Source organism: Brachyhypopomus gauderio, chromosome 21 (genome assembly GCF_052324685.1).
Source record: "Brachyhypopomus gauderio isolate BG-103 chromosome 21, BGAUD_0.2, whole genome shotgun sequence".
Classification (NCBI taxonomy): Eukaryota; Metazoa; Chordata; class Actinopteri; order Gymnotiformes; family Hypopomidae; genus Brachyhypopomus; species Brachyhypopomus gauderio.
The window spans coordinates 367,025-390,128 of record NC_135231.1 but is presented as its reverse complement, the minus strand read 5'-3'; the positions used below and the strand labels follow the sequence as shown (position 1 = coordinate 390,128).

Below are 23,104 nucleotides of genomic sequence, written 5' to 3'. Positions count from 1 at the left end.
GAAGCGTTTCGAAATAATTTTTAGCTACTTATAAAAAAACTCAGTTGCTGTTTAAAATATACACCTTGGATAGTCGACTGTTCTATACTCAAACTCCGCACATGTTGCTGCTTCGCTCGTGAACAACTGAAGAATAGTTGTTGAACTGAAAGTGCCGTTAACGGTACAGTCGGTGGCCGGTTAGGCGTCAGTCCATCACTTCTTCTCCTCAGATCGGAAAATCAAGAATCCCCCGTTAACTCGAGAGACAGTTACTTAAAGGGTTTTAGTGGTTCTTTTGTTTTGAGGTATTTTTGTATTCTGTACCGTTGAGAGGCCCGGGCAACATCGGATGTGGTGAGTTGTGCATACTTATGTCCCTCGCTAATGCTACCTGCGGCTGGCTAGGCGGCTAACGCGCACTATATTAGATGGTTGTGGTTGGTTCTCCAGCCCGCTGGTGAGAATGTGAGAGAGTTTGGTCTTCTGGCACGCTAGACGGAGCGATTTGACCATACGTGTAGTGAACTGTGTAGGTGGCTGTAGTCGCAGGACAATGTGATCTTGGAGTCGGAGGATCTTCCACAAGTCCCCGTGTGCAACAAAGTTGAGGCGCGCTCGTCACACGGTCCCTGGTGATTTAACCAGCTCACTGTTTAGAAAGACACGCTAAGATTTAAAAACGATTCTCTTTTGATTCGGATCCCTCGAGGCTGTGTGGAGGTAGCCGGGCGGATATATCTCCTAGCACGGCTAACTGAACCATGATCTGGAGATGTTTGTCACAAGCTCACAGCAGCCGTGGGGTTCTGGCCGCTAGCACACGGGACTGTTCTTAACTAGCGTATCTGACCACCAGCTTCGTGTCGCCCACTGTTGAAATAATTTGACGGGAAGAATGTCAGCGGAATAAAACAACTAAAACTTAAGAAATTACTAATGGAGAGTTAACGTTACTTGTTAAAATAGTTGGATAAACAATAAACCGAGCAACACAGGAGGGCCAGTAGTAGCGCTAGTAGAGCCGTGTGTGCTACTACTGTAACCGGGTTCAGTTCGTAATGCTGTAGCTCCACGTCTGGGTTCTTGGAGCTAGCCACTCAGCTAGCATGTCGCGATTTTTTTGTTATAATTAGCTAGCTAGCTAGCTGTGTTGTTGGCTTTCTGGCGATGTTTAGCAGTGGATATTCACTTAGTCAAGCACAGGTGCATGGATACCTAAGCAGTGCAGTGATGTGAAAGGCAACCGTGGAGGTTGCACACATTTGCCCGGGGAGAAAGCCCCTTACACCGAGAATGTGAGCCCCTACCCTGGGTCTCAATTCCCCCACGCAACCAAGAATAAACGGCCCACTTGGGCCTTTGTCACAAGGTATTACCCCTCCCCCAACGTCTATTCGTTTGACATTATTTTCTCCCTCTCTCATTCTTTAAACAGAAATGTTCACCCTAACACTTTTTTGGAATGGGGACATTCACATTACTTGAATTATAAGCTATTCAGGTGTGCTTTGCTAGGCACACTGTCAACAGCTAGAAAGTGAATTCATCCTACGACCCCTCCATCCTTTCACTGTGTATCGAGAGGTTTGTGTGCAGCTGTGAATTTTTAATTCATCTATTGCTTTTGATATTTACCAGATGGCTAACTGGTTATATGTATAGAGTAAGTGAAGATTCAGTCGCCTAGCACCAGATGTCTTTTTTAAAGAAATGTATTACCACAGGAATGTTTTAGCCTTTGTGTTACTGAATTGAGGGTGGAAAAGAGATGTCAGCATTTATTACTTTTCAGCATTATTATTTAGCAAGGGGTTCATTTTGTTTTTGGTTTTGTATCTATTTATGTATTGGTGTTAAAACAGTGGTGGTCCATTTCCCAAACCAAGACTAAGCCTAGGTCTAAATCTATGCTAGTAGTGATTAACCATTCACAATTTAGTTCATGTTTAATGCATGTGTGGGCATGGCTATACATTTGACAGCCATTTAAAAATTAGTATTTATTCTTTTTATAGAAACAGGTTTCTCCCAATATATTATTCAGAAATGCGTTGGCCATGTGATGGTAAACATTTTTGTTGTAGAAATGTACCTTTAAAAGATTGCCAATAACCTTAGGCAAGTAAAACAGTGTGACAGGAGGGGAAAGGTCCTGAGACTGCCTCCTAACTGGGCAACTGACTCGCTCATTCTGTTTTTGTAAGTTTGATCACATAGGCTACATTGGTTAGTGCTTAAGACATGATGTATACTAGTAGACAACCTTAAGTAATACTAAATGTGTAACCAATTAACAATAAGCTAAACAAGTCTGAATACCCACTGATGTGAAATGTACATTATTTTTGTCTGACGTTTCATTTGACATGAGTTTTATGTAAAATAGTTATCAGTAGTTTTTCTACCATAGATTTTTTCCACCAAGCTAACTTAATTAACTTGCTCTTCTGTCCCTTACACAAACCATAAACATTGTTATGAATTAACCACTTTGAAATATTCAGAGGTGTGCTTTATTGGTTCTGTTTCCTAAAATATTGATATTTAATTATTGTGAGTTTTAATGGACCCATTAAGCCCAACAAAATGTTCTGTTCTTTTCTTTAAAAAAGGAAATATATACAGCTCTGGAAAAAATTTAGACACCACTGCAAAGTTTTCTAAAAATCAGCATCTCTACATGTATGACAACCATTCCATTCCAGTGTCAGTTGAATTCCAACCCATGTACACCTCATTCTATTTAATGTGCTTCTGAATAAGTCTTATTTAATGAGGAAAAGTATTTAAAAAAAAACCACTGCTGTGATCTTCACAATCCTCTTGCAAAAGGATAAGCTGGACGGCAAAACAAGTGCTAGGAATAGCTCAAAATAACTATTAACCACGCCAAAGGAGTTGAAAAGAAAGGTCTTGGGTGAGAAGAATAAGGGCTCAGTTCTGGTTTTACTGGCAGAGGGATACAGTGAGCGTCATGTTGCTCCCATCCTTAAGATTTCTAAGTTAGCAGTTAATTACAACAAGACTGGAGGGCGAAAATAACTCTCCACTGACTGGGATGACTGTCACCTTCTTCAAATGTCAGTCAGCAACTGCAGGATAACATCTAGTGACCTACAAAAGGAATGCCAAGTGGAAACTGGGGTAAGAAGAGTTTGTAACAGGCTCCTAGAGGCAGGGCTCAAGTTATGTAAAACGGGAGGGGAGCCTCTCATCAATAAGCAGCAAAGGAGAGCCAGGCTGAAGTTTGCAAAAGACCATAACGATAAGATGACTAGAGTAAATTCGTCATCTCTGAGTCCAATTTTCAGTTTTCCCCAACACCTGGTCATCTAATGGTTAGATGGAGACCTTGAGAGGCGTACAATCCACAGTGTCTTGGACCCACTGTGAGATTTGTTGGAGGACCAGTGATGATCTGGGGATGCTTCAACAAGGCTGGAATTGGGCAGGTTCATCTTTGCAAAGGATGTATGAATACAAGTTTATTCTGGAAAAAACTTGCTTCCTTCTGCTTTGGCAATGTTCCCCAACTCTGAGGACTGGTTTTTCCAGCAGGACAATGCTGCATGCCACACAGCTAGGTCCATCAATGTGTGTATGAAGCACCGTCACATCAAGACCCTGTCACGGCAGCCCAATCTCCACCTGAACCCCATTGAAAACCTCTGGAATGTAATCAAGAGGAAGCTGTATAGTCACAAGCTATCAAACAAATCTGAACTGCTTGAATATTTTGCGCCAGGAGTGGCATAATGTCACCCAAAAGCAGTGTGAAAGACTGGTGAAAGCAGTGAGAAAGACTGGTGAAAGCAGTGAGAAAGACTGGTGAAAGCTGTGTGAAAGACTGGTGAAAGCTGTGATAAAAAAAATTATGGATATTCCACCAAATGATGATTTCTGAACTTTTCCTGAGTTTAAATATTAGTATTATTGTTTCTAAATGAATATGAACTTGTTTTCTCTGCATTATTTGAGGTCTGAAAGCACTGCATCTTTTTCGTTATTTTGACCATTTCTCATTTTCTGCAAATGCTACAATGTTCGTTTTAGTAAAACATAAAGAGTAAAAATCGGAGAAACTGATGATTTTTGCAGTGGTCTCAATTTTTTCCAGAGCTGTATATTGTTAACGTTAAAGATTAGTCTCACAGTTTCACAAAGTACTTAATACAGTTTTTATTGTAAAATATAAAAATACTGTGAAATGTGTGAAAAGTCTGCCGTGGGATTAAAATGCACACATCGTGCATTTAAGACCATGGTTTTTCTTCATAAGCTATGTGGGGTTTTTTTTTTTTTTGTTAAAACAGTTGAAATGGAATATTTACAGAATCAGAAATCATTTTATTATTCTTACATTTTCTGTATAAAATATATAATATAAAAATAAATCTGAACCATACAATCAGTCCAGAAGTTCAATGTCAATGTTGAACTTGTAATCCACTAGGAATAGATTCATTTCATTTAGCATTGGTTTTAATGTTGCCTTATTTTGATGATTCATACAAACTTGGTGATTAACACTGGCATCCCCAATGAGGCAAAACAATCGATGATGATGTGACCATGCTTTGGTAAGAGTGAAATCAAAGTTCAGTTTAAACATTGAAATGGGCTTGAAAGGATCAAACTGGGCCTAAATGGAACAGCTATAATAGTACAATAGAAAGTTTCAGATTTATATTACTATGATGTCTAAAACGGTATTAACTACTTTGATATGTACAACAATTCACTGTCATTTAAAGGCTGCTGCAGTTCCATTTATTTAAATGTACATTTAAATTAAACTATTTGCAGTTGATGTATAGATGACAAACCCTGGAATATGTCCAGTATTCATGCTTAACATTCTTAAATCTTGACAGGGTACCATATTGTGATTCTTGTGTATCGACTATGCTGTGTGGTGTTTGAACTTGAAAAAACTATTTAACAATAATTAACATTTAATCAATAAATATCATACAAATTTCAATGCATATTTATGTAGTAGTATAGTACTTAACACAATTTTTGCCATTTCTATGTAGTTGCAAAGTAAAGTTATTTTGGTGACTTTCTTTGGTTACTTAAGGTCACCAGGGACTGTCTACACAATTCAGGTCCTCATTCAGCAATGGCTAATCAGAAGGGGGGGGGGGGGGGGGACTGGAAAAATGATCAACGGAGCTCATTTCTTCTGTAGAATTGACTTCAGATTTGTTATGTAGGTGTATACTTGGGCTTAATGGGTACACTTACCCAAAAATTTGCTCTATTAAAGTGTTCTTTATTTGCAGCAAATTAATTGATTACTTAATTAATTAAGCACACACCACACATTTGAAAACTGATATAGGAATATAGGAAACCATCTTGAGAAATGGTCAATAATGCTAAAATGTAATTGTAAAAAGTGGTTGTTTGTAAACCGTGTTGAGTCCATGTTTGATGGTAAATGTTAAATGAGCTGGTACAAACTTAAATCTTAGTTTCAATTCTATGTCAAAACTGTGTTTTTAAATACAAAATTCTGAGTAGCGTTTGGCTGTGTGTCACATTGTACATCGATACTAATATTTTGCATATTGCACAATTGCTTTAACAACATGGTGCAGGGCAGGCAAGTACTTACAGAGGCTGGAACAAATTAAATGCTTCCAGTTTTTTCTAGTATATCATTTTACTTGGCACTGGCGGTTTTATATGTAAAATATTGGCTTAATGATGCCGACCAATAACTTGGTAAACAGTGCTTCTTTTTGATAGCTGCCCTTGTTTGTGACTCCCTTCTAGTGTCAAAGCATGTAATCCAAAAGTATGCGTATAAAGCAAACGCATTAAACAAGATTCTCTTCATGTTATTGGTTTGCTTTGAACCTGAATGAAAGCTTGTATGTCTTAGTAATTAGTGATGATAAAACTGCAAGTTGTATCACCAAAGTATTATAAAGGAACTGAGAAATTAGTGGCTTATTAGAGCCATTAGAAAAGTTGTTTTGGATAAATATCGATTTTGAGATAAAAGTATGGTTATCATGGCATAATCAATACCATGAGATAACTTCGTTAAGCTGATTTCAATGACATACCGTTAGATTGTGTTTGCGTAATATGGTCCTTGAGTGAGTCAAGTAATCTGCACGTTTTATACAAAACATAACCACAGACTGTCTTCCTAAACCCATATAGTAATCATTTGAATATTAGTCTATATCGTTGACTCGGTTTCTGTACAATTACTATGCTCACAGCATTTTGCAATGGCATGTATGTGGTCTTGCAGTTGTAGTGTAATGTAGTGAGCTTGTGAAGGCCCAGTGTTTGGAATAGCCTCCACTTTCAGGGGCGGTATTTCCGCACGTTTAAGACGGGATGGCCAATGAATGAAGAGGATTATTGTGGCTCCCTGAGACAACCTTTTCCTGCTGAATATTTGAGCAGCTCCGCCCCTGTGCTGCAGCTGCCATTTTGGTTTTGTTCCGTGTGCTGAAGCAGACCCAGGAAGGCTGTTAGCGCAGGCGGACCGCACCGTGACTCGGCAGGATAGTCAGGGGGTATTCCGGGCCGTTTCGTGAAAGCCAGTGGTCTTGTGCTATTGAGCTTTTTTCCGGTTTCTTTCAGAGCTTTTATTTCGGTTTCTTTTTTTGACCTAAATTATTTGCTAGTAATTCGCATCATCGACGTTTCGAGTTTTCCACGAGGAGCGGTTTGCTGACACTGAGTGTGGACAGAGAAGGATTATTGGTAAGAAACATCCAGCGACCTGCTGCAGTCGCTCCGGGCTGCACTCCTGATTCATTAAGTTGGGAGGCTCGCTTAGTTGTTGCGGTTGTAAGAGTCACTGGGACGCCGATATATTACTGACGGCTTTTTTGTAGGCCACCTGGAGTTGTTGTAACCACCTCGTTTCTCTTGATGCCCAGACGCGTTGGTTTGTCGCTAGTGGTGGACGCTGTGAGTTTGTCGATAGCTGTAAGCTAGCAGGTTTAGTGGAGCTAACGTTAGGCCCAAGTGCATGTAGCTAGCGTGGCTAACGAGGTTAGCTCGGTTTAATCTCACGTCGACTCTCCGTGTCTCCTCTAAACGATTTTACAATCTCCCCGACGCCTAAACCAAAATGCCCAAATGTGTTTGGCGTCATGCGGCTTAACTAGCCAGCGATATTGTTGATGTACTAGAGTGTGAGCTTGTCCCGTTGGTTCATGTGTGGTGGTTTTATTTTACTACTGACAGCGTCTAAACCGATGGGTGAGCATCTCGTCCACAAGGAAGTGCTGGCAGAAATGTCTGATATGGAGGAAACCTTTAGGCAGAAATGTCTGATATGGAGGAAACCTTTAGGCAGAAATGCGCCGAGCAGGTGTAGCGCCACGCTAGGCAGCCTCGTCTGTCGGGGTTTGTCATCAGGAAAATCACTCACAGGTTCCGTGTTGGTTTCGGTACGAGTCAGGTCAGATAGGCTCTCACCAGCAGGGTTTGGTTGTATAGCTAGCCAACTAGCTAGCTTTGTTTCCTGTTGGTATTCATCACGTCCAACACGCTCTGCTTTTGTCTAGTTGTCTCTGAGATTTCGGCGACGTATCGACTTTGATTTTATGATCAACTAATTTTCACGTGTTTTATTGGTACACCCGAATGTGGATTTTCCACTAGAAACAACTGCAACATTTTTTCAAGTGGTGTGATTTTTCGTTGTCTGGAAAAGAGAAATCTGATTCGTTGACCCATTGAGGGCGCGATTCATTTCCAATGCCGTTGAAAGATTGAGGAAACATACTCAGACGCTCATGTAAAATCTTTATTAATAGAATTAATCAGAACGACGTGAAATTTGGTCACTCTTCGCCCCATTCTTAGTTAGCCAGCAGAATACAACTGGTTGGGTTTTTAATGAATCAGCATTTTCAACAAGAATACTGGGTGAGCCTTGCCCAGTGTTGCATGAATCTTCCGCAATAAACAAAACGTTTCTGTCCACGGTCTATTTATAGCAGGGTAGTTACCTACATCTTGCGGCAGACTCAGACCCTGCAGACGGGAATAGTGTTTTCGTTATAGTGGTTTCGCTGCTTAAATGTTCTTGTAAAATGGTAAAGATCACAGAAAATACTCCGCTTTTTGATAGTTTTGGAAATTACTCTGCTGTATTGTTATTGCACTTGCTAATGTCTATTCCATAGGTTACTATTAAGTTTTTTTTACTTTATGGACAATTACATTAGTTAATATTTTGTACTTTCTAAATTATGCATTACTTTTTACTTGCATAATGTACGTGATTAATTCCACCAAGAAATCGTTGATTTGTGTAATGTGTCATTAGACAAAGGTGTCTCATTTAACCAGTACTGTTAAACTTCTCATTCATTTCCTCATGGTCCTTCATTGTAGGAACTGTCCAGTGCTGAAACCCAATCTGTAGAGGCTGTGATTGCTCAGAAATTAAGTTGAAACAGTTCCTAGTACTGTGTTGGAAGTCGTCTGACCTGTTTGAGCAAAATGAGTGCAAACTGCTGGCCTTTGTGTGGAATGAATTTTTAGGCTTGATTGCATTTCATATAATCATACTTTCGCTTTTCCAGAGCGAACTTCAGGTCAATAGGTTATCCATAGATCAATTTGAGTAGCAAAATAGAATTGTAGTTTCTAAACTGCTTAGATTTCAGCTTAATGGAGCCAGTACATATTTGAATAGTAAGTTGTTTTTCCCCAAGGCCTACGTTTATTCATCAAAGAAGCTGAAAGCCGATTTTCCAGTTGTGCAGCTATGACTTCTGTGATCTTTAAATTTTTCAAGGCATTGTAGCATTTTTTTAACCCATTTATGTTGATGATTAACAAACTACCAATTACAATTAGTTTTTTTCTTATCAGTTTAAGTTAAGCTAAAGTCACTGAGTCACAATATCCAAGCTTTGCAGGAGACTTGTGGTACACCAGTATTGTGAAATTCAGAATTGTATGCTCTTGTTTGTCTGATTTAGTCTTGACATTCTTGTGCTCATGTTTGATATCTTTGATTTGATAGCTTTGATTTGAGCCATGAGGGGTTCTCTGGTTATGTCTAGAAGGATTGCGGTTTTGGCTTGAAATAGGACTGGAGTGCCTTAGAATCTGGGGCGTCAGCTGTTTTGATTCATACCTTGGAGATTATCATTTAAGAATGTCAGACATACTTTCATTGATCTCATAACCTCTCGGAAGGGATTTCATACAAATCTGTGAGTGCATTTTTGTTTGTTGTTGGAATGAGTGTCGGTGCATATGCTGTCTTGTAAGTCTTTTTGTATCTTAAAAGCTTTTAAATACAACATTTTGTTTGTTTTTTTAGATGTCCAGCTCGCCGCTGTCCAAGAAGCGTCGCGTGTCAGGATCAGAGACGAAGACGGGATCCCACTGCTCCTCCTCATACTCTGTGAGAACTGAACTGTCCCACACACCGGCTAACGTAAGTGCACTGCTCAAGGAGACTGAACTGTCCCACACACCGGCTAACGTAAGTGCACTGCTCAAGGAGACTGAACTGTCCCACACACCGGCTAACGTAAGTGCACTGCTCAAGGAGAATGAACTGTCCCACACACCGGCTAACGTAAGTGCACTGCTCAAGGAGACTGCTCTCCTAAAGCACATTGACTTTGCTTATTTTAAGTGTGCATCATTAAGTTGTCTCATAGTATATTCAGATTCTGTTAGTGCTTTGAGACAGCTTCTGCGTACACACTGCAGTCACGGTTACAAGCCGTATGTGAAAGGGGTAACGTTTCAGCCCGTGTTGAGATAAACAAGGTCATTTTCTTTGTTTTGTATGTGTTGGCTAACAAAGACATTGGGGTTAATGGTAGAAATGTGCTCAAAATCATAAGTGGAGCATTTTTCTTCCATGCCTTGTATTGCACTTCACAGAAAAGATGAGGTTTTGGTGTGAAATTTATCCTTGACTGCCTAACGAATTGCAACGAAGCAGCCCTAACTTATTTCTGCTGGACAAGTCCGTGCAGCCCAGCGGATGCCTCGTGCAGTGCCGTCTGCAGATGTAAATCTGAATTAGCCAGTTCTGTAAATGGTGCACTGATGGCTATGTTTTCTCTAGGGCATGGCTAAGAATGGAAACGTTGCTGAGATTGATGAAGGCCTGTACTCCAGACAATTGTAAGTTCCAACTTGTAGTTTGGCTAACACTCTTGACACATCCTTAGATTATTGTGTACAATTTTGAATGAATGAAGGTGCGAGTGAGTGGTATTTTAAGGGATGTGTAATTAACCACTGTGGTCCGTTAGGTACGTGTTGGGTCACGATGCGATGAAACGCATGCAGGTCTCCAATGTGCTTATCTCCGGACTGCGAGGCCTTGGCGTGGAGATCGCCAAGAACGTCATATTGGGCGGAGTCAAGAGCGTCACCCTGCACGACCAGGGCGTGGCAGAGTGGGGAGACCTCTCCTCACAGGTCAGTGGAGGGAGGAGGGTGGACCGTTCTCGTCCGCAGGCACCGCAGTGCTGGAGTCTGCTGTCCTTCACATCTACTGACTTGGCACTTTAAATGGGGACGCAGTTGCTGTGTTATTAAGCAGCCATTACCTTATCGATTGGGTGGCTGTTAAGGGCAGGTATAGTTAGACTTTGGGTTTAAAATATTTCTGTACCTATTGATTGTATCGGTGCAGTGGCACCGATACAATCAATGACAAGGATATTTAATTTGCCTGTGGGGAAATGCGAGTGCTGGAAACAGTAGGCCAGGATGTCTGCAAGTCTTTCCCCTCATGTCCAACAGAGAGCAGGGGAAAGGGGAAACCTCGCAGTGAAACTGATGCGCTGCTCGTGTGTTCTAGTTTTACCTGCGGGAGGAGGACCTTGGGAAGAATCGTGCCGAGGTCAGTCAGATCCGACTGGCAGAACTCAACAGCTACGTCCCTGTGACTTGCTACACCGGAGCCCTCACCAATGAATACCTGACACAGTTTCAGGTACGCTCTAGCACCTGTCCCCTCTGTGTTTTCACCTCCACCTGTCCCCTCTGTGTTTTCACCTCCACCTGTCCCCTCTGTGTTTTCACCTCCACCTGTCCCCTCTGTGTTTTCACCTCCACCTGTCCCCTCTGTGTTTTCACCTCCACCTGTCCCCTCTGTGTTTTCACCTCCACCTGTCCCCTCTGTGTTTTCACCTCCACCTGTCCCCTCTGTGTTTTCACCTCCACCTGTCCCCTCTGTGTTTTCACCTCCACCTGTCCCCTCTGTGTTTTCACCTCCACCTGTCCCCTCTGTGTTTTCACCTCCACCTGTCCCCTCTGTGTTTTCACCTCCACCTGTCCCCTCTGTGTTTTCACCTCCACCTGTCCCCTCTGTGTTTTCACCTCCACCTGTCCCCTGTGTTTTCACCTCCACCTGTCCCCTCTGTGTTTTCACCTCCACCGTTGAGATGTTTAGGGTTCTTTTGCACCTCTGCATAGTTTAGAAAAATGAAGGACTACTTTCCAGCATATTTCCAGACATAACAAGGACCGAAAATTCATGGGCTGAAAAGTGGTGGAATGTGAAGGTTGTATAGATGCAAGTCAAGAGGCTAATGCTGAAAATTAGACAAAGCTATAGTTATCAGTGTGTGTGTGTAATGTATAATTATAGTACTGAGTGCAGCAGATTTTAATATGTCAAATTCCCATGAGAATTTGGGCTAACGGTGGTTTTCTCTTAGGGTGTTGTCTTATCTGCTAGCTGTTTTTTGTGTAGCTTGTATAAGCAGCTTATCTTAACCAGCTGGCAAAACTGGTCTTGGGGCAGTTTATCAGGACTGTCTTTGCATATCAACATTTGTCAAATCATTAACTACAAGTTTTAAAATAAGTGATGGCCATCTCAGGCACTTTGAGTATTCCTCTAAATGTTTGTGAAACCTTCACCCGTCCTTTAGAACAGGCAAGTTCACTGCCCGCCAATCGCACGGCTGGCACTGTGCCTGCAAAAAGTCCAAGCAGGTCTTCAGCGCGCGTGTGTGTGCGCGTGTGTGTGTGTGTGTGTGTGTGCGCTGCTGCAGGTGGTGGTGCTGACCAACTCCACACTTGAGGAACAGATGCACATCGGTGACTTCTGTCACGGCAAAGGCATCAAACTGGTCATTGCAGACACACGTGGACTGTTTGGGTGAGGACACACTTGGACACTGTAAAAACCTTCCCACGCATAGCTGTTTGTTTTTGTTTGTTTTTCTCCCGTCTGTGATGTTTTGAGGTGTGGTAATATACAGTGTTTATTTTTGGATAGGCAACTTTTCTGTGATTTTGGGGATGAAATGACGGTGTACGACACCAATGGAGAGCAGCCTCTAAGTGCCATGATCTCCATGATCACCAAGGTAACCGCTGCCACCTGTCCGCCGTGATTTTACACATCGCCATTCAGAATGTTGATGATTGCTGCCATATGTAACTTTCCAGTGTCATTTAAAAATGACCTTGTTCTTTATAGCAGGTTCAGTCTGTGACTCCTGGCTATCTGACTGATTGCTAGCCTGTTTTATGCTTGTTTCCCCCTAGGACGGTGCGGGGGTGGTCACCTGTCTGGACGAAGCCAGGCACGGCTTTGAGTCTGGAGATCATGTCACCTTCACGGAGGTGCAGGGGATGACTGAGCTTAACGGTTGCCAGCCAATTGAAATCAAAGTTCTGGGTGAGTCCATAGCTCTTCCACACATGGTACATGAGTAACAGAATTAGAGTAGTTGCTCTGCTTATATTAAAGCTTTATCAGAGCTTTATTGAAATGTAGCGGGCTGTTCTAGATGAAGATTAAATGTGTCCCTCGTGCTTAAAAATGGCATTGTTTCTCCTTAGGGCCCTACACCTTCAGTATCTGCGACACCACATCTTTCACTGACTATGTGAGAGGTGGTATTGTGACACAGGTCAAGATGCCCAAAAAAGTGTCCTTTGTAAGTCTGACTCATTTCAGTGGCAGCTACAAAACTGACTGTGATAAAGAATCCAGGATGGGATATCTGAAGTCTGCTCCACCCCTTTACAGAAACCCTTTTCCTCCTCCATATCCGAGCCCGAGTTCCTGCTGACTGATTTTGCCAAGTTTGATCGTCCGGGACAGCTGCACGTGGGCTTCCAGGCTCTGCATGCCTTTGAGAAGAAACACAGCCGTTCTCCCAAGCCCTGGAATCAGGTCAGCCACTCGGAAAAGTGTATTTTTTTTTTCCTACTTGTGGTGGTGATATGAGATTAGCACAACTGAAACGCAACTTTAGTAAATCGTTCTACCTGCGACTAGGGCTGAACGATTAATTGCATTTGCGGTAATCTCGCGATATTTTAAAACGCGATTCTCTAATCGCACAGGCTGCGATTTAAACTGGTCACGTGACTTGGGAGCGAGCCGAGGACGAACGGAGCAAACCCGAGCAGGAGGCAGGGAGGTAGTGAAGTTAACACAGCGCACTTTAACTTGTTGCACAATGGCTTCAGGCTCGACAGAAGCTGACACAACTGAAAGTCTAATACCAAAGAGGGGCAGCATATCAGTTGTGTGAAATTACTTTGGCTTTTAAAAAGATGCTGCTCAACGTCAGGTACTGTGTAAAACGTGCCTTGCTACTGTCGCTACGACGCGAGTTAACACTACAAACCTTCTTCAGCATTTAAAAAACACCACAAAGCCTCGTATGATATCTGTAAGGCTAAAATGCCAACGACCAGTGCTGCGTCTTCAAATACGCAAAAGTGTTTCTCTGCGCTTTTACAGCTTTAGTTTGCGGTGAGCAGCGAAATACCATAAAATCACGCATATACGCGCAATAGGATTTAAAGCACGGATGAATCTGCGGTCCAGCAGACAGGGTTCACTGACCGAACCGTTTGAAAGTGTAACTCCTTATGGATGTAATTGGAAGTGGCACGCTGGAATAACTCGGGCAGTAACGGAGTTCATAGTGAAAGACATGATGCCCGTTAATATAGTGAACATGCCCGGCTTCATGGCTTTGTTAAACACACTGGATATGCACTACCAAATGCCCTCACGCACATGTTTTAGCCAAGTTGCTATACCTGCAGGGTTGCCAACTCTCACGCATTGAGCGTCTTGGACTAAAAAGTTACTTGTTCGCAACCACAGGCGATCGATCGATCACGATATAATAATAATACTTAAATTTAGTCCATTTTAAACCCCCCCCCCCCCCCCCCCCCCCCAATAACAAATTCTGTTCGCCACCCACTCCAGGTTCAAGTCTCACTCCAAGCGATCTTGAAACAGGCATGAAAATCTGTCACCTTTCGGCGAAATTCGCCGTTTTGAAGTTGAAAAGGGTGACCTACGTGAATCGTGTAGATCCGATGAGGTTTTTTTTGGTTTTTTTTTTTTTTGGGGGGGGGGGGGGGGGGGGGGGTCGGGAGATTATATGTATTAATTATCATATTGATTTAATAAGCAAACAGAGCACTTCCGAAATCGGCAATTTAAATGACAGTGGCCAGCAGCTTCGTACATGTACCACTACATTTACCAGATCGTACATTTCCCAGTGGATTTAATTGGGTTATTAATGGTTTCAATCGTTTTCATATTTTGCGGTAAAACAAAGTTACTGCCGTTCGCTATAGCGTTGAACACTGTCAGATCTAGCCACAAGCTCTTGTGATAAATAGGTAGATAGATAGGCCTATTAAGTTCGCGTCAACCCCGTGTAGTTAACGGTGACATAAAATAAGAATCAAGATTTTTTTCTAGTGTGTCTGTAGTTGTAACTGGTGAATCCAGGGACGTGTGAGGATCACATTCGCGCCAGGGCTGAAAAGATTGAAGATGAAGTTGTAAACGCTTGTCGTTTGAGTCTACCCTGTGCTTTAGCCCATGTTAGAAAATAAAAACACGTGAACCTGGTATTTTTACACTCATTTTCGCTGCTGATGTATTTATTGTTTCATTAAGACGTAATGGTTTTGACTGAGCCATCTGGAATGGCGAAAACGGCCTCTCGCGTTTACGATCTGGCTCCATACATTGAATCCATTGACATGACAGTAAAAAAAATGTTTTTATGGATTTTACTATATTTTACGGAGCCCGTAAGGTGACATCATGTAAAAAAATTTATAATGCGTGGCCACGACTTATTAACGCCTGGGAACGAGATACTAATGTCGCCTTTCACACGCGGCAACAAAGTTTATTTTTTCACAGCAAAGCAAGCGAGAAGGGTAATGCTGCAGCCCGGAGCCCCGGTGGGCGTGGGTAAAGGGCGTATCATGTGTCAATCATTTTCGAATGCAGCCAATCAGATACTAGACTTTCGTTGTCAATCAATTTTTATTAAGCCAATTATCAGCCAGAGTTAGCTGTCAATCATTTTTTACTGCAGCCAATCATCTTAACAGATCTGCCAAAAGAAGGCGGAAACTGCACGGAGAAGCTCTTTAAACAGAAGTATATGCCGCTCTTACACAAAAGTAGCTGAATAAAAACATTAGAAGAGCCATGACTTTAGACATTTTAAAATCTAAGTTTAAAATACTTCTCACTTATTTTTCTGGAACGGCACTTTAATGTTTTTTCCTTTATTGCACGTATTGCATCATTTGTACATCATATATATGTGGCGAGTGTAAATTGGTAGCGGAGGGGTGGTGTAAATGGGCACAAATTATGTATTATATTGCGATCGATCGCCATGTATAAGCGCCTCCGCCGAGCAGAGCGTTGAGGAGCGATTTCGATTGGAGGATCGTGCTCTATTTTTTATTATTAATTTTTTTGCCGATGCTGGTCCAGCGTGTCGCGTGCCACTGATTATGCCTCGGCGTGCCAACGGTGGCCCGCGTGCCATAGGTTGCCGACCCCTGCTGTAGAGCCTTTGAATATTATAACCATTGTCGAAATTAAGCTCAGCAAGTAAAGTAAAAGAAGGACGCGATCACACAGTCTCATTGAAAATGTAGGAGTTAATGAATAAAGTGCACCAACGCAAAACCCGTGACATAATCCAAATAAAGTTTGAAGACTAGTATTGTTTTGATACTTTTGTGCAAGAATGGCATATACTGCATTAAAAAATGATTGACAGCTAACTCTGGCTGATAATTGGCTTAATAAAAATTGATTGACAACGAAAGTCTAGTATCTGATTGGCTGCATTCGAAAATGATTGACACATGATACGCCCTTTACCCACGCCCACCGGGGCTCCGGGCTGCAGCATTACATATATGAAGCAAGCAGATCCCCTGACCCATTTTCATGCCTGTTGAAAAGTTGCAACCCTGTATCTGAGCTGTATAAAAAAAAATGCCGAAACAGTGAGAAAATATCGCGATTTTAAATCGCAATCGCAATTTATAGATAAATTGCAATTAGATTATTTTACAAAATCGTTCAGCCCTACCTGCGACACAACCCTGTTGTGATGCTGAGGACAGTCATCATACTGGAGAGGTGCATTGGGTGCTTTTCGTCCTGGTTTTGGTTTGAGCCCGACAGCACAGAGCTTTGGCTCACTGACTCAGCTAATAGTGTCCTCTTTCCTCCCCCTGGTGCAGTCCGATGCAGACGAGCTGGTGGCCCTTGCCGGCAACGTGAACGCAGCGCAGTCCGGCTCTGCCAAGCAGGATGAGCTGGACCAATCCCTGCTCAAAAAGCTCTCCTGCGTGGCCGCCGGGGACCTGGCTCCAGTCAATGCTTTCATCGGTGGGCTTGCTGCCCAGGAGGTTATGAAGGTAACTGAGTTTTCAAGTGTGTTCTCTCTCCCTCTCCCCCGCAGATATGCCAGTACAAAGCAGTCAGCAGTAACGCTCATCACAAATTCATAACATTGTACCGGATGTGACCTTAATTCGATAGCTTGTCTGTGTCCGTGTAAGTTCTTGGACTTGAATTGTTTTAGTGTTTGGGTCAGGCTTGTTCGGCCCGTCTAAGATAGGTGTGTCTACACCTCAGGCATGCACAGGCAAGTTCATGCCCATTGTGCAGTGGCTGTACTTTGATGCCCTGGAGTGTTTACCCGAAGCAGAGGAAACCGTTCTCACTGAGGAGGAGTGTGCACCTGTGAGTTACACTTAAAATCTGGGCTTTGTTCTTGAATTTTGCCATGTGTTTTATACACCTCTGTTTCTAACGGGGGAATGCCTCTTTGCGTTATGTCATTAACTGCCTACCCATCTGTTTTGTTTTTCTCTCAGAAAAACTGTAGATACGATGGTCAGATTGCTGTATTTGGTTCCAAACTGCAAGATCTGTTAGGCAAGCAACGCTACTTTTTGGTGAGACCCCCCCCCCCCCCCCCCCTATTCATTCAGTAGTTCTTCATTTAAATGCCCATGTGTTTTGGGGGGTTTTTATAGCCACCGTAGAAAACCTTATTACCTTCTATCTTTGCGATGCTTAATTTAGCCAAATTAAATCTGCTGATAGGCTTTTGCACCAGCACTGTTGGGTCACTAGTTAATGTTTACTCCCAGGTGGGTGCGGGAGCCATTGGCTGTGAGCTGCTAAAGAACTTTGCTATGATGGGTCTGGCCACTACTGAGGGAGAAGTCATCGTCACTGACATGGACACCATAGAGAAATCAAACCTCAATCGCCAGTTCCTCTTTAGGCCCTGGGATGTCACGGTGAGAACAAACATCTTAAATCACCTAAGCAGATTGGTTTATTCAAACCGCAGAGGAACAGACCAGGAACGTGGCTCTCCAATGGCTCCAGCAAACATTCCCCTCAGTTCAGCCCCTCTGCACTTTTCAATACTCCCCTTATTCACACAAAGACTCTGGGCATTCATAGAGCTATAAAGGGTTCAGAAGTGATCGGGGGAGGTGTTGGTCATTTTGTTGACACGTATTATCCGTTTTATTCTGACGAGCAGAAGATGAAGAGCGAGACGGCCGCTGCCGCCGTGAAACAGATGAATCCGTCGATCCACATCACGGGCCATCAGAACCGCGTCGGGCCAGACACCGAGAAAGTCTATGACGATGACTTTTTTGAGAAACTGGACGGAGTGGCTAATGCGCTCGACAATGTTGATGCACGTGAGTGAAAAGTTTAAAAGATGCTGGCTTTCAGAAGTGACCCAAGATCATCTAATGTTTCATGTAATGTCTGTGGGTGCATGTGCAGTCTGATCAAACCACTTTAGGTAGTGGTCGAATATGTTTTACTCAGATCTTGCATGAACGTGCACTCTCCACCTCCTAATATATAAATAGATACATTTTGCTAATTTTAGAGTGGCTACCATCATGTATAACTACAGGAAGTTGGTTCTTGAGTGTTATACGCACATCTGTATTTTAATAGCGAGCATGTTTCACTGTGGCTGTCTGCAGACCAGTTTTGATGTATAAAGTGTACATAAATCTAGTTAAATTCATATCGGGATGAAGTCTAGATCCAAGGTGCAATGAAATTGCCATGTATAAATGTAATGTAAATGAACTTGATGTGAGTTTCAGAGGGCTGTAGGTTTAACACGTGTGGTGCTTGTTTCTAAATAACTTCACTCTTGTGCACTAATGTACTTTTCTCTTGCATGTGTTTTCTCGAGTGGCTGTGGACTGCTGCCACCCGGTGCTTCAGTTAAACGTACCTCTGTTTCTCTCTGTGCTCGTGTTCCTAAGGCATGTACATGGACCGTCGCTGTGTGTATTACCGCAAGCCGTTGCTCGAGTCTGGTACTCTGGGAACTAAAGGAAACGTGCAGGTGGTAATCCCCTTCCTCACGGAGTCCTACAGCTCCAGCCAAGATCCCCCAGAGAAGTCCATACCTATCTGTACCCTAAAGAACTTCCCCAACGCCATCGAACACACACTCCAGGTGAGGGTCTCGACCCTAAAACACTCCTAAATCTGAGATGCGCACACCCACTCACCTCACCTAGCTGTGGTCGTTTTGGCATAATACTTCATTTTCTTTTCTTAGTGGGCACGTGACGAGTTTGAAGGACTTTTCAAGCAGCCCATTGAGAACGCCATGCAGTATTTAACGTAAGAGTGATGCCTAATGTCTCGCCTCTGACGTTGACTCTGTTCAGCTCGATGCTGCGATTGCGCTTGGTTCTTCTAATGTTAACAGAGCGACATGTCTGTTTCGTTGAACTCAGCGACCCCAAGTTCATGGAGCGTACCCTGAAGCTTCCTGGTGCCCAGCCCTTAGAGGTCCTGGAGGCGGTGTATAAGAGTCTAGTGACGGAGAGTCCCCGCAGCTGGGAGGATTGCGTGACCTGGGCTCGCAACCACTGGCAGTGCCAATACAGCAACAACATCCGTCAGTTGCTGCACAATTTCCCTCCTGACCAGGTGACATTCTGTCGTTTAGATTATAGACTTTTCCTGTTCCGCATGCGTCTCACTACATTTGGAATTTAATCACTTTCTGAATGACACTGTTAATTTCAAATAACTAAAATTGATTGATCCCCGTTGTAATTTATTATCCATTATTAACTTTTTGTCTCCTGTTCCTTAGCTCACAAGTTCTGGCGCTCCCTTCTGGTCGGGTCCCAAAAGATGTCCTCATCCTCTAGAGTTTAGTACTAGCAATGTGAGTGGCTGTTAAACTGCAACATTTAAACACATTCCATGTGTTCAGTTCTGGTTTCCCTCATGCTTGTTCCCCTCCTCAGGACTTGCATATGGACTACGTAATGGCCGCCGCCAACCTGCTTGCCCAGGCCTATGGCCTGCAAGGTTCCTCTGACCGTGCAAATGTAGCCAAAGTGTTGCAGGAAGTCAAAGTACCGGAGTTCACCCCTAAATCTGGTGTTAAGATCCACGTCTCTGACCAGGAGCTGCAGAGCGCCAATGCCTCCGTGGGTAAGGGACGAATACTTGTGCATCCTTCGGCTGGCGAGACCTAATCGTGGTGTTCAAGTACTTTGAAATGGAAAGAGCTGCATTTTCATGTCCATTGAAAAACTGTAAAAAGTTGTAATGTTTCAAAACTGCACGTCCATAGATGACTCGAGGCTTGAGGACCTGAAGAACATACTTCCTTCTCCGGAGGCTCCATCCAAGTACAAACTCTGCCCCATCGATTTTGAAAAGGTACGTCTCCCCAGACGAGAAAATATTCACAAACTCCAGCATGGTGTTTTTCATGAATGTAATGGTATATATGTTGTGATATCTGGCTTTTGGATAATGAAGCTGAAGAGCCTGAAAACACATTCTTCAGTTTAAAAGGAGAATCCCTACACTGCATTCACACAAGCTGCATTCAGTTCCATGTTTAATTCAGCATTCAGTTACATGTTTAAATGTATTTATTTATTTGCTCAGATTGGATTTGAAGGTTCACATTAATAATTATAGATGACCTGCACCTGTGTGTAATGTGAATGTTAATGTTCTATAGTCTATGGAATTAATGCTAATGCACACGTCACCTGCTTTGCCAACATCAAAAAGCGTACGATTTGTTAGGTGACTATTGGTATTGAAACCAGTAAGGCAAACAACTTGTGTGTTGCATCTCTGTGTTCTGGATGATTGCTGTTAGTCAACTGCACATCATGTCTGTAAAGTGAAAATAAAAGGCAGCTGTTTCGCAGCTAATGTTGCAAAGCGCCGTAGCTCTCCTCTGTAGTTTTGACTGCAACGATTCTAAGAGCGTTCATATAGAAAAAAAGCAGCACGAAATCCGATCTTCGTGTTCTCATTCAAGTCACATGGCCACAAATCGGATAATAATCTGATCTACAGGTTTGAGTCACTTCTGGTTGGTTATGTGAACAACTTGACACGGAACACAACTGGACTGAATTGTTTTTTTTTTTTTTTTTCTTTTCTGAGAAGGTACACTTACAATGTACTGTGTATGTTGAATTGTGCCAAAGATTTGTCGTGGGTGCAAGTCTCCTTGAACCATCATGAAAGACGAGCAGCTGTTTGAGATTAATGTTACACCAGTATAGCCCTTCACACAGCACAGACTGTTAACTTTGTGCTGGAGAGCATTTCATTCTTGAATCTTACTGGTGTTTTTTTTACCCCCCTATCCTAGGATGATGACACTAACTTCCACATGGACTTCATAGTAGCGGCATCAAATTCGAGAGCAGAGAATTACGACATTCCTCCTGCAGACAGACACAAGGTGAGCATCTGGCTAGAAGCTTCCAGCTTTGTGTAGGACATACTTAATGCATTTCTCTGCATATGTATTTTTGTAATCTTATGTTTTTTCCTCTTTGTGCTACAGAGTAAACTCATTGCTGGCAAGATCATTCCTGCCATAGCCACTACGACAGCTGCTGTGGTGGGCCTGGTGTGTCTGGAGCTGCTCAAGATTGTCCAGGGCCACAAAAAGCTGGAGTCCTACAAGAACGGCTTCATGAACCTCTCCCTGCCTTTCTTCGCTTTCTCTGAGCCCATCGCCGCTCCAAAGCACAAGGTACGTTCTCTGAGTTACCTGTGCAGGATGGGCATCGTTTCCCAGTGGTTGCTCGGACTGATTTGTGGCCTCCTGTGACAGTACTATGATAACGACTGGACACTATGGGACCGCTTCGAGGTGAAGGGCGTTCAGGAGAATGGGGAGGAGATGACCCTCCGGCAGTTCCTGGACTACTTCAAGGTACGGAGGCTCTCGTGACCACCACCTGTGCGACGTACACTACTAGACCTGCTGTATTCCTAGCATCTCTTCTCTTCCTCAGAACGAACACAAACTGGAGATCACCATGCTCTCTCAGGGTGTGTCTATGCTCTACTCGTTCTTTATGCCTGCTGCCAAGCTCAAAGAGAGACTGGAGCTCCCGTAAGTACCTGCTCCCTCCACCACGCACAACGGAAGTCATTCTCATAATTTTTCCAGTGATTCCGTTTTGTACGAAGCTCATAGCGTCCTGTCTGTGTGGCCTTCCCTTTCAGCATGACCGAGATCGTGACCAAAGTGTCCAAGAAGAAGCTGGGGAAGCATGTTAAAGCACTAGTGTTCGAACTCTGCTGTAACGACATAACCGATGAGGACGTGGAGGTGCCCTACGTTAGATACACCATTCGCTGATAAGAGGGCCAGGGTGGGGTTGGGTGGATTCAGGAAGTGTTGGGAATTCGGCTGAAGCTCTGCATTTAATGGGTGGAGCCCAGAGTTTAAAAATAAATAATAATTTTAAAGTGGTTGTGTATTGAGGGATAATTATTGGCTCCAGAAATCACTTGAAATCTTTTGACTCCAGTTTAGACCCCCCGGAGTCATACCCCATGTTTTTAAATACATCCTAGGGCTGGTACAGCAAGATTTGTGGGGGGGGGGAGCATGTGAATGGGACCTTATTTGACTAACTTTAATTTAAACCTGGTTGTACTAAAGCTCAAGTGTATGAGGTGATCAGTATACTCCCAGCACACTCCTTGTGTAACAAGTGTACTATTCCTTTCCTGCCGCTCTCTTGCCTACCCAGTTTCCTCCACGATGAGCACCAGTCATACTCTTTGGACCGCTTTCTAATATCCATTTGAATGTGGTACCATTTGAACGATGCCAAAAAAATGAAAACTGGACATGGAAGTAACAGTGTCAGTGCTTTGGGCTTTTTTGTTGTCATTTGTTGACCCCATTTGATGTGCTCTCTGGTCTTGACTTGAAGTACTTCTACAACAGTGACACTTGACCTATGCTGGTAAGAGAAGCGGTGGGTGTCATCACCTGATTGGTTGTTACTTCTGGTCAAGGTCTCAAAGCCAGTTGGTCCCCTCACATCTGAACCCATTCTGTTCCACAGGCCCAGTGGGGTGGGGGGTCCTTTTGCCTTCCTGGCTTCTCTTTGGTTGGGGGTAGGGGACCTGCACATAACCAGAGGGGGGTGGGGTTATTATTATTATTATTATTGTTTTTGTTTAGTTTTTTTGTGAACTTGGCACAGGACTTGTAGGACATAAACTATTCTTTCTACTTTGTTAAATTCCTGGAAACATTACAGTAAAAATAAACAATTTTACTCTGTAATGGGAGCACTTAGTGTGATAGTGAAATAAAGTTGTTAAAGATTCTCTTGGTTGTTTTCTGTATGTGTTTATGCAACTTGTAAGTACCCACTGCAGCATTATGTTCAAGGACAGTGACACTTCTGCAAACTGATTCAAGATACCAATTTAACAAACTTGCTTTGGTGAAATTTCAGTGCCTTTTTG

At 43.0% G+C, this 23,104-nt stretch overlaps 1 protein-coding gene across 5 annotated transcripts; it reads left to right on the top strand.

Moving 5' to 3' along the window:
- The first annotated feature begins 129 nt into the window (after window positions 1–129).
- uba1 (ubiquitin-like modifier activating enzyme 1) lies at window positions 130–22,963 on the top strand. 5 transcript variants are annotated; one of them, XM_076983543.1, is made up of 26 exons: window positions 130–336; window positions 9,305–9,517; window positions 10,067–10,125; window positions 10,257–10,425; window positions 10,811–10,945; window positions 12,012–12,118; window positions 12,239–12,329; window positions 12,511–12,643; window positions 12,808–12,905; window positions 12,998–13,144; window positions 16,513–16,689; window positions 16,910–17,017; window positions 17,152–17,232; window positions 17,431–17,583; window positions 17,835–18,000; window positions 18,589–18,785; window positions 18,891–18,955; window positions 19,072–19,267; window positions 19,437–19,511; window positions 19,594–19,783; window positions 19,926–20,014; window positions 20,973–21,065; window positions 21,171–21,362; window positions 21,444–21,545; window positions 21,628–21,728; window positions 21,842–22,963. In XM_076983543.1, exons 2-26 carry the CDS (start codon window positions 9,305–9,307, stop codon window positions 21,975–21,977), a joined length of 3,273 nt encoding a protein of 1,090 aa, XP_076839658.1. In that variant the 5' UTR covers window positions 130–336; the 3' UTR covers window positions 21,978–22,963. The 5 variants fall into 5 exon arrangements, with proteins under 5 accessions (XP_076839658.1, XP_076839660.1, XP_076839657.1 ...); XM_076983545.1 differs by having other exon boundaries at window positions 131–336; window positions 9,305–9,421; XM_076983542.1 differs by lacking the exon at window positions 130–336 and adding an exon at window positions 6,445–6,717.
- Window positions 22,964–23,104: the final 141 nt, after the last annotated feature.